This window comes from Hyperolius riggenbachi, chromosome 6 (genome assembly GCF_040937935.1).
Source record: "Hyperolius riggenbachi isolate aHypRig1 chromosome 6, aHypRig1.pri, whole genome shotgun sequence".
Classification (NCBI taxonomy): domain Eukaryota; kingdom Metazoa; phylum Chordata; class Amphibia; order Anura; family Hyperoliidae; genus Hyperolius; species Hyperolius riggenbachi.
Genome location: NC_090651.1, coordinates 199744998 through 199759549, shown reverse-complemented (window position 1 = coordinate 199759549; position 14552 = coordinate 199744998). Strand labels below are relative to the sequence as shown.

The following is a 14552-nucleotide window of genomic DNA, read 5'->3' as shown; positions in this document are numbered from 1 at the left end:
GGTATTGCGGAAGACAATTAAGTTAAGGCAACAGCATCATTTTAAGTGCATCAACTCGGCCAATTAATAATAATAGGTTTACCTGTTTTACAGATTAAAGATAAACATTAAAGATGATCAATAAAATGCAAATAATTATGGCTTAAATGCAAATTTAAGGTAAACTGTGTGCACTATGGATTTAAGCCAGTCAAAGTCAACAGGAAATGAACTTTATTAGCCAAATTCAAAGCTGTCTAATGGGAAGACATTGAAGGTAGGTGTGTGTGTGTGTGTAGGTGTGTGTAGGTGTGTGTAGGTGTGTGTGTGTGTGTGTGTGTGTGTGTGTGTGTGTGTGTGTGTTCCTGCTTACCTGGCATGGGTTTGTTACAATCCCACCACAGCTTTACAATCATTTTGCTCAACTTTCAGCAACTGTTGCCATCTTTCAATATGACACAGGTATGACAAATAATTCCAGGCAGGGTTTACAGAATAAGTTATTTCGTCCAAGGTTCTCTAAGCTCAAGAAAACCAGACACTGTGAGGGCTCAGACACACTGTAAGCGCTTTTCTGAGCGCTTTTTAGCAATCAGCACTTTGAGAGCCTTGTAAAACAAAAATGCTCCCATTGACTTACATTAAAATGGGAGCATTTTTTAAAAAGCGCTCAGAAAGCACTGATGGCTAAAAAGCACTCAGAAAAGCAGTTATCTAGTGTGTCTAAGCCCTCACAGGCTGTAAAGCCCTATCACAATTATACAGTATGACTGTGCTTTCTGCTGCAACAGGTCAGAGACTCTGTCTTACCTGTTCCCTGCAGCAATGGGTGATGACAGAGGATGTACAAATAGCTTGGCTATGATATTAACAGAAATTATAGCATGAGACCTTTCATAAATGTGATTGATTTGTCACTCTGACCTGCCATATGGTGAGGTTTCATCTCCAAGGTCCATCGCCACAGCCATAAAGGTGTTGGGCATCTTTGGGTTGGGAACAAAGCCATAATCAGCAGTTTGGTGCCACCTGATCACTGGATAATTGTCATGTGGTTGGGATTTCAGGTAAGTAGACAGCTGTGGAATGATAAACAGCAGTTATAAACACCAAATTCTCCTACTGCTAATCCACTATGTCTTAACACAGAGCTCGGGTCTATTTTCTTATTTTCTGTATATATGAAAAAAGATCAGCTTAATAAAATTGTTTTCTCATTCATGCATATTCACTCAAGGGGCATTAATTACACCTTGCCAGTACCAGGTTGGACCTCTTTTTGCTTTCAGAACCACCTTAATTTTTCATAGCGTAGATTAAGCAAAGTGATGGAAACATTCCTCAGAGACTTTGATCCATATTGACAAGATAGCGGCATGCAGTTGCTGCAAATCCATGTTAATCTCCCATGTCACCACATCCCAAAGGTTCTCTATTCAATTGAGATCTTATGACTGTGGAGGCCTTTGGAGTACAGCAAACTCATTGTCATGTTCAAGAAACCAGTTTGAGAAGATATAAGCATTGTGATATGGTGCATTATGCTCCTGGAAGTAGCCACTGGAAGATGGGTACACAATAAAGGGATAGACATGGTCTGTAACAATAACCATACCAACTGAGAATTTTTTTTAAACACTGCAGCCTACCTAAGAAGCCCAAAATGTGCCAAGAAAAAATGTCCCCAAACATTTACACCACTACTACCAGCCTCAATTGTCACTGTAAGGTTGAATGGATCCATACTTACATGCGGTTTACACCAAACCCTGACTAAATGATCTGAATGTCACAGCTGAAATCGACAAGATCATTCAGACTTGGCAACATTTTTCCAGTCTTGCATTGTCCAATTTTGGTGAGCCTGTGCAAACTGTAGGCCAAGTTTCCTGTTCTTAACTGACAGTAGTGGCACATACTTGCTTGGCGGTAATGCTGGTCAGCTATCCTGAATCCACTTTAGCATGCTTGTTCCAGATGTGTTTGAGGCCCCTTTCACACTAGCATGTTTTCATTGCATTGCGTTACCCATTTTTATAAGGCAGGCTAAAGAAATGAAAGTCTATGGGACATTTCATACCTGAAACAATGCAGCTGAAGCATCCGATCTGACGCTAGGTCATCAGGGCATTATGGCACAGCATGTGCGGTAGCGCACGTTGACCGGAAGTCATGTTAGTCAATGGTGCTGCAGATTTTTTTTTATAAATTTGCCTCAGGCGGCAAAAAGTCTAGGGCCGGCCCTGCAGGTACCTACAAAGATTCTTCTTTTGTAGTGTGATGCAATCATACGATCACACCGCAATGAAAACAATGGTTGCAGATGTGAAACCGGCCTAAGATGCTACCAAAGCCAAAAGTTAAATAGGACTACAGTTAGCGCTAATGTTCCTTTTATCCTGTATACTTCCATCTGACACTTTGGATGGTAGTTTGCAGTTTTAAAGAGTTAAAAAACACAATTAAAGTGACTTTTTTTAATACTCTATATTAGGGTACACATTACCACTAGTGCTAGGGGCACTTTAGTTATTCACCCAGTTCTCTCTCCCTCTCCACCGGCTTTAAAAATCAGCCTTCATTCCTCACACAGCTCACAAATATATTTTACTGTGTCACAGCATGCAGGGGAGTCTGAGGAGGAGGCAATAGGTAGTCTGTTGCTTTAAAGCAGTAGGATTAGCCATACTATGCTAGGGAAAAAAATCATAACAGCAAAAAGTTTTGAATGCAGAATTAGTATCCTTATGCGAGTGCCTAGCGCCCGCTATTTTTGGGGCAGCATTAATTAATACACTCAGACCAGTTGCTGTTGAAATTTGATTTTTATGGTGACACTCCCGCTTTAATATAACTAGCATTCAGGAAGATTTGTATACACCACTCTTGACTGACAGCTTGTGATGTTACACTCCTGGCTGCATCTACTTCCGAGACTGCTGTGTGAGGTCCATGCTGGAAGGGAGAGACATACTGATAAAGACGATAATAATGCCTTTGTAAACAGAGAAATTAAGACAAACACACATTGCTGGAATCTTAACCACTTACCACCATCTGAATAAAAGGTGGCCATACACTTATAGATTTGCAGCAGATTCGACCATTAGATAGATTTCTGTCAGATGCCTGTCAAGTTGAATCTGACAAGAATCTATCTGATGTATGCAACACACTAGGAACAGATTTCCAATATATTGGAAATCTATTGAAAATTGATCTAAATGCATTATTGCACCATTAGATCCAATGCAACTCTATGGGCCATGGGCTGGCAGCAGATCGACCTAGATTTTCCATCCTGTCAGATAGATCAAATCAATCGAAATCGATCGCAAATCGATCAATTGGCTGATTTGAAAGAATCGATTTCTGATCGATCGATTCTATAGAATCGATTGATGGCTGAAATCAGCCAGTGTATGGGCCCCTTAAGACTCTTTCAACAAGGGGATTAATAAACAATACACTGAGAAGTTGATAGCAACACCCTGTGCAGGAACATTGTCTAGTCCTGCAGGGCAGCAGACAGAAATGGTGCAGGACGATATACTATAAAAATGGCGGCAATAGTACAAGCCGCGATTAGCAACAAGAAGGTTAAATTATGGCACTTGATAAAAAGAGAGTGCCTAGCGCCCGCTATTTTTCGGGCAGCATAGCTTAAACTTCTTGCCACTAATTGGGGCTTGTACTATTGCAGTCTATGGCGGCAGGGAGTCAGGTACAGGCAGAGGGGTTAAGGTAGTCATACACTGGCCGATTTGCCATCAGATTCGACTAACAGACAGATCCCTATCTGATCGAATTTGATCAGAGAGGGATTGTATGGCTACCTTTACTGCAAACAGATTGTGAACCGATTTCAGCCTGAAACCGTTCACAATCTGTTGTGGTGGTGGTGGTGCTGCCGCCACTCCCCCCATCCCGCATACATTACCTGCTCCGCCGGCACGACTCCCGAGTCTCCGCTCTTCTTCTCAGTCTCCGCTCTGGTCTGGTCTCCGGCATGCTTCCCTTCTTCCTGTCTGGGGGAAGTTTAAACAGTAGAGCGCCCTCTACTGTTTAAACTTCCTGTCGGGACAGGAAGAAGGGAAGCATGCCGGAGACCAGACCAGAGCGGAGACGGAGAAGAAGAGCGGAGACCCCGGAGTCGCGCCGGCGGAGCAGGTAATGTATGCGGCTCTATTGCGTCGGTCGTCGGGCACTCGAACGCCGCTAGCGATGCGTTCTTTACCCGCGGGCGATCGACTGTTATTTTCCGTGAAATTCGTCGTGTAGCGTGGACGATTGGCAGCAGATTCGATCCCAGTGATCGAATCTGCTGTCGAAACGGCGGCAAATCGGGCCAGTGTATGGCCAGCTTTAGTGTTGTGCAGCTCACTGGGTGTACAGTAGTGAGGTTTAGGAGGGGGAGGGGGGTAGGTGGAGTGATAAGGTTTAGGCAGAGGGAGGGTTCAGTGTGAGAGTAGGCAGGGGCATTAGTATACAGTACATTACCTGGTCCCGGGTGATCATGTCTCCTTCACTTCCTTTTTAGTTTGCAGCTGTTCTGCAGCCAGCCAATCACCATTTGGCTTCAGTCTACACATGGTGATTGGCTGGCTGCAGGACTCCTGCACGCTAAACAGGAAGTAGAGGAGGACCAGGTAGTGTATTAGCGATGCTGATAATGACATCTTATTACTATGATTATTTAACATTTGAGGGTAATTCTGAAACATTAAATACCCTTAGTAGCAAGATGCCATTATCAGCAATATACTTTTTTTTTTGCCCTGCCATTTTTGAATGTTCCCAGTCCTGCAGTGCCAGACACTTTGCTGTAAAATCATCCCTCAATTTCAGATGAGAGGCAGGGCTGTGTGAAGAAAAAGAGATTACTCCTAGAACTCATAGTAATGTGTTCCCTAACATACAGCATAAAAAAAAAAAGATGGTTTTAAAATCGTGTTCCTTTCAGGACCAGGCTCGTTTTGGCTGATCTGTGCTGCGTGGGCTCTCCAGCCCGCAGCACAGATCAGGATTGCTGCAGGGCGATCAGACTTCCCCCCCCCCCTTTTTTCCCCACTAGGGGGATGTCCTGCTGGGGGGGTCTGATCACCGCCAGCTATCTGCGTGCTGCGGGGGGGCTCATCAAAGCCCCCCTCCACAGCGATTTCCGCCCTCTCTGCCCTTCCCTCCCTCTCGCTATGGGCGGCGCAGGACAGAGGGCCGTCCTGCACCGCCTAGGATAGGCTTCAGCCTATCAGATGCCGGCGATCCCCGGTCAATTAGAGGCCGGGGATCGCCAATCTGCTTTACACCGCTGCTGCAGCGCCGTACGATGTAAACAGCGGGGATTTCTTCCCCGCATGTTTACACTTCGCCTGCGAGCCGCGATCGGCGGCTCGCAGACCGTTCACGGGGACACCCTCCGTGAACTGAAATCGACAGGGAAACCCACTTAACACCTAGGTCCGCTGGTTGGCTGACCGTGGTCGTTAAGTGGTTAAGCCCTATTATCACAGGAGTGTGGAGAATTTGCATGCAGGAATATTCTATAAAAAAGTGTGGCAAGACTATATACTCTGTAAATATCTGCTATATAAATACTAAAATAATCATAATAAAAAAAATTATAATTTGTCTTTACTCCTGAAAAAGGACCTTCCTACCTGAACAAAGCCAAAAGGAAAGCTTGGGTCTGTCTGGCCAAGGGAGCCCTCATGAAAGGCTCGTCTCCAGTCCTGAATGAGGGCGGGAAAGGTGCAATTATACAGATTTGGGTTCATTCCTGTATTCTGCTCCCCTGTAAAAAGTACATAATTATATAAGTTGCAATACAACTTGATGTTCGCTATTTTGCAGTGATTAAAGGATACCCGAAGTGACATGTGACATGATGAGATAGACATGGGTATGCACAGTGCCTAGCACACAAATACATATGCTGTGTTCCTTTTTTTTCTTCCTCTGTCTGAAAGAGTTAAATATAAGGTATGTAAGTGGCTGACTCAGTCCTGACTCAGACAGGAAGTGACTACAGTATGACCCTCACTGATAAGAAATTCCCCTTTTTATCTCTTTCCTGCTCTCAGAAGCCATATTGTACTAGGAAAGTGCTTTATAGTTGGAATTTCTTATCAGTGAGTGTCACCCTGTAGTCACTTCCTGTCTGAGTCAGGACTGAGTCAGCCACTTACATACCTGATATTTAACGCTTTCAGGCAGAGAAAGAAAAAAAGCAACACAGCATAGTTATTTGTGTGCTAGGCACTGTACATACCCATGTCTATCTCATGTTACATGTCACTTCCGGTATCCTTTAACAGCAGCCATTTTATTGGTTATTTTAAATAAGGCTTCAATGTTGCTTATATTTAGCAATGTAGTGCTGAATATCTTAGCATTTCAGAAGTCAGTGTTTTGAAGTTATGTTGCCAGTGAAAGTTGTTCCCATTAAAGCTACAGTATGTAGCTGTATTCCCCGGAATATGCAGTCTTGAAGAGCCTTTACTCACTGGTTCCTGCCACCATTCACCTTCAGCTTGTCAGTCAGTCTCATTTCTATAATGCCCCCTTAGTGGCGCTTCACATTATGGGCTTGATTCACTAAACCGTAATAACTCATATCACTGCCGTTTTCGCGTGCATTTTCATGTTTGTGCGCGATCACAAATTATCATGCGCCATCACGAATTTTCAGATATCGACATCGTTTTCACATGGAAATTAAGGATTGCGTGTAATTTTGTGATCGTGCGCAAACGCAAAAATGCGCACGAAAACGGCCGTGATATGAGTTATCACGGTTTAGTGAATCAAGCCCTATGTGTGCTTGACTGCAGGGGGGTCATAGAGATGAGACGAGAATAGACAAGCTGAAGGTGGCGAGAACCAGTGAGAACATGCTTCGCTGTTCACTGCTCTGCATATGCCAGGGGACACAGCTACCTATAATGTCAGGTGGGTGCCCCGTTTCAGGAGGGAATGCTTTTGCAACAGTGCAGAAGGAGGAGTATGTTTCTGTGCATTCTGAGTAGTCAGTGCTTGTTCTTATGTGTGTTGTGTGGCTGATGCTGGAACTGATTGCAATTATGGGTTTGCATGTATCAGTGTCTGCTGTCAGGCTGCATTCTCTCCACACTGCCTCTGTCCTCCTCAGCACCGCAACAGACAGCTCATAACACCAAGATCCATTTGTAACTTGTTGTTACTAGCCAGCAGAATGCTGATATTTGTACATAATTTATTTTATCTGTGAAGATTGCCCCATTCCTTTGTATTCCATCTACCTTGATCATTAATAAACTGAAAAAAACTGAGTAGACCAAGTACAGTACTGACCCTGTTGCTAACACTTTTGTATTCTGAGTACTACTCTTTTTTTGTCCTTCCATCATTCTCTATCCATGTACACATTTTGCCTTGGTCCATGTATCCTTAGTTCCTGTATTAAAAGCTTGTATGAAACAGTGTTAAATCATTTACTAAATTGAAGCACATTAGGTCTTGTCCTTTCCTAAGATGTGCAGTTACAACTTCATAAAAGCTGATCATGTTGATTAGACAATATTTATCTTTAGTGAACCTAGAGTAGTGTCGAATCCTGGGTAGGGTCAGTACCTATTCAGTAAGGAGTTCAAGGCAAGACTCCCTAACACTGCAGGGTGGCCATTTGAGCACGTCCCAGTGGCTGTATAGCTGTGAGCTTTGAGTCCAACAGGAGAAAAGCGCTATACAAATGTTCTGGCTGCTGCTGCTGCTGCAGCTGCTACTACTACTGTATGTTGATGTTCTGAAATAAGAGTATTATGTGCCATTTAATTTGGTATAGCATCCCTTAGGATACCATCAAATGGTTTACTCAAAACTGATGTCTATTGTTTACAGGTATGTAGTTTCCCATCCTCCCTTTTTTTACTTCTTAAATTATTGGGGAGGGGCAGGGTGTGGGGGGGGGGGGGGGGGCAATAATTCAGATACACATCAGTCATATGGAACTAAACCACTTGAAACAGTAACAGAAAATACGATTAAAAGGCCTATAAATAATAACTAATACTTGGGGATGGATTCTGTGTGTGCCAGGTGAATGATGTATCTTATTTAGACATGCCTGCACATGTTGCTGGATTAAGCTAGTGAGAGAAAAGCCTGAATTTAATATCTCCCCTTTAGTTTGATCTTCCACAATCAAAATCCCTGTACCATGTATATTTGTTGTGTATTTATAGAACCCTTGACGACAGTGCAATCACAATGAGAACAGTAATGCCTCAATTTACATTCAGACGCTATGCATGTAGCTCAATCACCCTTTCCGTACACTTGAAAAAAAAAAAAAAAAGTGTTGCACTGTAGAAGTAATAAAAAGAAAAAAAATATTATGAAAAGCAACAGGTTTACCTTGATACCATATTGCTCCTTTAATGGTCATGTTCAGGAGGGGATGGACCATGGCATTCCACAGGACAGAGTAGTCACATGGGCCGGCAAGAATGATGTAGTATTCACTTCTTTTTTTTTGGGGGGGGGGGGGGGGGGGGGGGGGGGAGGAAAAAAAAAAAAGTTACATTTCATGTAATGTCAGATTTACACAATGTGAATGTTAAGGTACGTACACACGTCTGATATTTCTGAATGTCTAGTTCAAACCGGTCGTATAAACAACAGTTGGACGTGTGTATGTTCGTTCGTTAGATTGATAGCAGTTTTGAATGATCCGCTAGGCGGATGCGTGGACTAAAGGTCTGTACACACGCCTGACTGTCGTCACTTCCCGCTGGGCGGGTTTTCAGCAGACAGTCCAGCATGTGTACAGTCTGTCGGCGGACTGATGAGGCTGTTTCTGAGCGATCCGCCACACGGATCGCTCAGAAACAGCCGTATCAGTCTGCAGACAGACTGTACACACGCCGGACTGTCGCTGGAACGCCCGCCCAGCGGGAGGCGACGACGGACCAGTCGTTGCCTGCAGTCAGGTGTGTGTACGGACCTTAACTGTCGTTCAAACGACAGTTAGGTCCGTACATGTGTACAAATGACTTGTTGCTTGAAAGTCTATTACTTTGACACTAAAAGGCATTCAAACAACATGTTTGATCAGCCTTTTGATCTGGTCCATTGTTCTATTCAGTCCATCGACCAGTCAAATGACATTTAAATTAGCATTTCAAACATTTTGTCGTCTGAGTATACAAGGAGTCTGAACGACTTTTTGTTTGAATGACAAGTCGTTCAAACGTCTGGCGTGAACAACAATCGGGCATAAAATCAGACGTGTGTACGTACCTTTACACAAAAGAGCATAATGCAGTAACCATAGATGGAAGATTGTGCCAAAAGATATCACTAGTAATCAATCATTCTGCAGCACTACAGAACTGCTATAAGCCTTTGTATTTCACCTCATGAAACAAACAACTGCAGGTAAATGTTGCTTGTATGAGAGATGGAGACACAAACTACCGAGGAAGTATCTCACCACTGTGTTACTGTAGGAAATATGATAAAGACGCTCCGGTTCAAGGAAAATCTCACAATTGTGATTGAGACACAAAACTATGGAAAATCTACCCATTACAAAAACGTAAGAGTTAGGGGACTTTTCGCTCAACCTCTGCCACTAGGACAGTGCTAGAACCAGGTGAACCCAGGATAGCAAGTTAAGAAGAAAGTTTCACATAATGTCTGTAGCAAAAAGTAGTTCCAATTTTATTGAATCAGGTAAAAAACGACACAGCCCGGTAGCCGGAAGAACTTTCTTCTTTTCTCAATATGAAAAGAGAGAGAGAAAAAAAAAAAAAAAAAAAAGGGTAAATGTCATCACATCTCACCTTAGTGGTGGGAAGGTGACAAACTGTAGGGGGTTGTCTCCTAGTCATGACACTTTAAAGTATCTCTTAATCGGGGGGAAGAAATGAAGCCCATGTTGGGCTACATTATATCCGCTCTGTCGAGAATCTGCTCATTGTCCTTAGAGTCCCTGCCATTCCCAATCCCTTTGTGAATACAATGGGATCCTTTAGTTGTATACTTTTCTGGATGTTCCCCCAAGTGGCACTGACGAACATTACGGAAAGTCGTGCGCAATCGTCAACGACTTGTCCTGTGTAGATTAAAACAAATACCTTTCCTTTTGCTCTCTTCTCACTGAAAGCAAAAACCCCTCACCCATTTCCCCATATCCTGTGTCAGGTTAGCAAGGAATTTCACACGTAGTCCGACCTCCTGCCGAGGACTACTTCCTGCCACAGCCCCCTCTCCCAAAAGCCAGATATCGAACTGGCCAGATAAGAGCTCCCTCCAAAACCTTACACTCAAAAGGAAACTTTAATGTATTTGTAATTCAAAATAGGCTTGCCACAGAAAGTCAAAATATACATTTTCTGATACCCATAAAGCAGTTATATCATTCACCTGAATTTTCTAACTGTCAGGAATCAGTAGGGAAACTGCTTTATCCGGCCTGTGTAGAACGAATGTGATAGAATAGGCATGTGCCTCAATTGATACAGGGTCACAGGCCGCTTACGAATATAGCCTCGGATTTGCGATGCGCCAATCTGGGGCAGAGTCACACAGATTATTAATAATTGGTACATTTTCTTGCTCTGAGTCTGGGGGTGGCAACCTTGCTGCCAGGAGATAACCCCGCCTTCCCTCCACCTAGTTTGGAGGTAACCCAGCCCCAATTCTAAGACTATAAATATGGGGCCAGCAGAGCCCGCCCTTGTCTTTCCTCATTTCATCTGCTAAAGAAAAGCCTGGAGCATGCGTTCCACAGAAGGAGCGACGCATGCAGTTTCCCAAGGACTCTTAAAGCTCATTTAAAATGGACTGCTCAGCCATAACTAAATAAGAACTTTCCGATTTTATTCCTTTTTTATTTTTAAACTCTGTGTGTATATGTTAATTGGTGTATATAATTGTATGTAATGCATTTTGCTATTAAACGGTTTAAAAAACATTTAGCGGTTATGACCTGTTGCTGAACATACACAATCGTACTCATTCTCCTGAAACCGCTACCCTGTGTTTAAGTGTACATTTATAACCCGTATGCGTGAATCCAGTTCAGCTGTTCAGATCTGACCCAGATTCCTGCATACTGCAAAGGGTTAACAGAGTTCTCCAAGTATTAGCATAATTACAGTAGCGGGCTGTGTAACCCGCTTGGTGGCAGATTTTTGAATTGTAGGTGTGTGGTGAATCCTTTGGCGTCCGAACATTCCCTCCATTAGTCAGTTCATCAAACTGTGAAGTCAGGTTTACGCTTCGTGATGGACAAAATGACAGTGTGAGAGGATTTCTAACTCTAATCGATTGACCCGCCCGCAGACCGACCTTGCGGTCTGTGACAGGCACCATTCAATTCAAAACTACACAGGTGAGAGTTCTGAACCATGCATGCACAGAGAAAGTAAGCCCACATCCACAAGTGCTCTTTTTCACTGCGCTTATACAGTTCAGAACTCATGCCTACGCAGTTCAGAATCATTCTGCACTGCTCAGAGGAACAAAAGTGATATTGATGACAGGAAGCCGCATCTAGACACACTAATCTAGCCCACTGTGGGATTTAGTCAGTACTTTTTTTCCCAATTCAGGGCGTAGTTTAATGCAGGAGGAGTCATTTCAGAACAGATATTAGCTTGCTTCTTCCCCCTCTGGGTTCAGAGAAAGCTGATAAGAGGGTGAGGACTGAAGCCAGTTTTGTGTCTTGTATGGTGATTAACAAAACACACAACATTTTATTAATCACCATACAATTCTCACTGTAAGGTGCATACACACACCCACTGTTGATTGGCCAATCACTGGCCAATCACTGGCCAATGTTACCACTCTTTTAGTATGAGGAGCAAAAAAAAAAAAAGTTTGAAAATGATGAACATATTGTGCAGATCTCTCATACTACATGGAAGTGGTAAAATTGGCCAATAAAAATTAGATGTGTGTACCAGGCTTTATTATATTGTCTATAACTTGCCTATCAAAACCGCTCTATCCTAAATCTACACCAATCAGGATTGGGAATTCAGACAAGCCACACAGACCTTGTGCACAGCCTTGGTGTGCTAATCGATGGGGAAATGAGCTTCAGAAACCAAATCTCAGCTGTACTCAAATGTTCCTACTTTCATCTGAAGAACATTGCAAAACGTAAACATCTCATTCCTCCAGAGGATCTTCGAACCCTAGTTCACGCTTTCATCACATCACAGCTGGACTACTGCAATGCCCTCTATGCAGGCCTCCCAAACAAGGACCTGTACTGCCTGCAATTAGCTTACTCGGCAGCAGCACTCTGTACTAACAAACCAGCCTCACCACTGCCACATTACACTGATTCTTCATTCACTGCACTGGCTTCCTGTAAAATAGAGAATACTCTTTCAAAATTGGACTGTTGACATTCAAATCCCTGCACTATTTGGGCCCTGGATATATGAAGTACTAAGCCCCGGTTCACACTGCGGTTGTTTGCCAACGGACCGGATGACCTGACCGGATCCGGATCGGAACCGTACGGTTCTGATCCGGATCCGATCCGGATCCGGTCAGGTTGCATCAGGTGTCCATCAGGATGCGATCCGGTTCCGTTTGGCAAAAAAACGTTAAAAACAAAAAAAAAAGTTGGGGGTCTGGGAGGTCAGCAGAAGGGGGACCTGTGGATCAGGCCCTCTGCTGTTTAGCACTCACCTCCACCTGCGACATGCTGCCAACATCTCCGGATCCGATCCAGCTGTGCTGCTCCACTCCAAAATGCTTGCCCATGTGTCCCCATCCAATATCGCCGCAACAATCCCATAGGAAGTGGGGTAGAACATCCGGATTTCTCAGCCAGTGTGTTGTGCGCTCTCCGGTTCCCATTGGTTTGTATTGGCCGGATGGTGCAGTCCGGCTCCGCCCCGGATACGGCTGCCGGAGGAGCCGGATGAAAAAATAGCGCATGTTGGAACGGAGGCCGGAGTCCGGATCCGGCCCGGATCCGGTCCGGCTCCGGTTCGGCAGAACGGACGCATGTGAACGGACGCATAGGCTTTCATTGCTATGCCGTGCGTCCGTTCCGTCCGTTCTGCAAGCGGTGCGGCTCCGGCACGGCGATTCCGGAGGGCCACCGCAAGTGTGAACGGGCCTTACTGACACTGCACCACACCTCTCACAACCATAGTTCCATAAACCTGGTCACTCCTAGAGTGCACCTCAAAACCTTTGGAGCCAGAGCTTTTTGTCATGCTGCCCCTAACCTTTGGAACTCCTACCACACCCAGTAAAGATAGCCTTTCCCTGGAGTTATTTAAATCCAGACTGAAAAGCCACCTGTTTAGCCTGGCATTTCTGGACATAGAGTTCTTCCTCTGTACTGCAATTAACCATCAACCAATTATTGGTTTGAGCCATGCTTACGCACTTTGAGTCCTACGGAAGGAAAGTGCTTTACACATTTTATTTGTTGTTGTATATTATGTGCCAATATCTGTATTGTCATCTATACCATGTCTGTATATAATGTACCAGTTTGTCTCTTCCATTGTACAGCATCACTGAAGATTATGACTTTACATGAATATACTATTGCTTTTGATAATTTTCAAGCAAGATTGCACTTCAGAGTAAAAAGCATGCTCTCAGCTGCCAGTTTTAGGAGAGAAACTTCTGGTTTCTATTACATGGCTCCCAAATGTCCCTTTTTTGAGGGGGGGGGGGGGGGGGCAGTCCTTAATGTGAAACCAAATCCATTGTGAACTAGGACAGTGGTCTGCAAACGTCATTCATCAAAAGAGCCAGCAATAAACAATTAGGATTTCTTTTCAGGGCCACCTTTCTTTTCAAGAAGTCTGGTTTTATTTAATGTCAGTAGATAGCTTAAACAAACAGACATGGTAATCTTATATCATGACCAAAAATGATATTTTACATTAAAATAGAAATATTACAATACTCACATTTAGGGCTTGACTCACTAAACCGTGATAACTCATATCATGGCCGCGCTATCGTTTTCGCACGCAATTTCGCGTTTTGCGCATTAACACAAATTTTTACGCGCATCCAGAATTTGTGCCCGTGATAAATTTGTGATTACTCATGTAAACACTAGCGTGGCCGTGATAGGAGTTTATCACAGTTTAGTGAATCAAGCCCTTAATGTGAAGTAACCTTACACTTCCTTGGAAATTTGATAAGGATTAGCCCCCACAGTTACTGACAAATGTTCATCATGCCAACATGTAGCATTATCTTTCAAAATGGTAGACCATGCTTTTCGACCCATTAGAAGAAGAGACATATTACTTACCCGTGAGACTATTTGAATATTTCAATTCGGCACATAGGCACTAAAAGACCTAAAATTCTAGATGGGATCTTAGTCGTTTTAGACGAGGTTAGTTTTTTTTGTTTCTTATACGCAGGTATTTCCCTTCTTCTGTCCTGCCCTTTTGGTTTCTTTGTATACACATTTTTTGTATAGTGGGTGGTTTATCTATTATACTCTATATTACTTAAAGGGAACCAGAGACAGGGGGATATAAGAAATGTATACATACCTGGGGCTTCCTCCATTTTCGGTAACAGGTCCC

At 43.6% G+C, this 14552-nt stretch overlaps 1 protein-coding gene across 2 annotated transcripts in view; it reads right to left on the bottom strand.

Moving 5' to 3' along the window:
- The window catches only part of SIAE (sialic acid acetylesterase), a 177596-nt gene that overhangs the window by 14028 nt on the left and 149016 nt on the right, over positions 1–14552 (bottom strand). For both annotated transcript variants that reach the window (XM_068240293.1, XM_068240292.1), the window contains exons 6-8: positions 8371–8480; positions 5637–5770; positions 904–1058 (exon numbers count right to left, since the gene is read on the bottom strand). In XM_068240293.1, coding sequence (XP_068096394.1) covers positions 904–1058; positions 5637–5770; positions 8371–8480 — 399 coding nt within the window. The remainder of the gene's footprint in view (positions 1–903; positions 1059–5636; positions 5771–8370; positions 8481–14552) is intronic.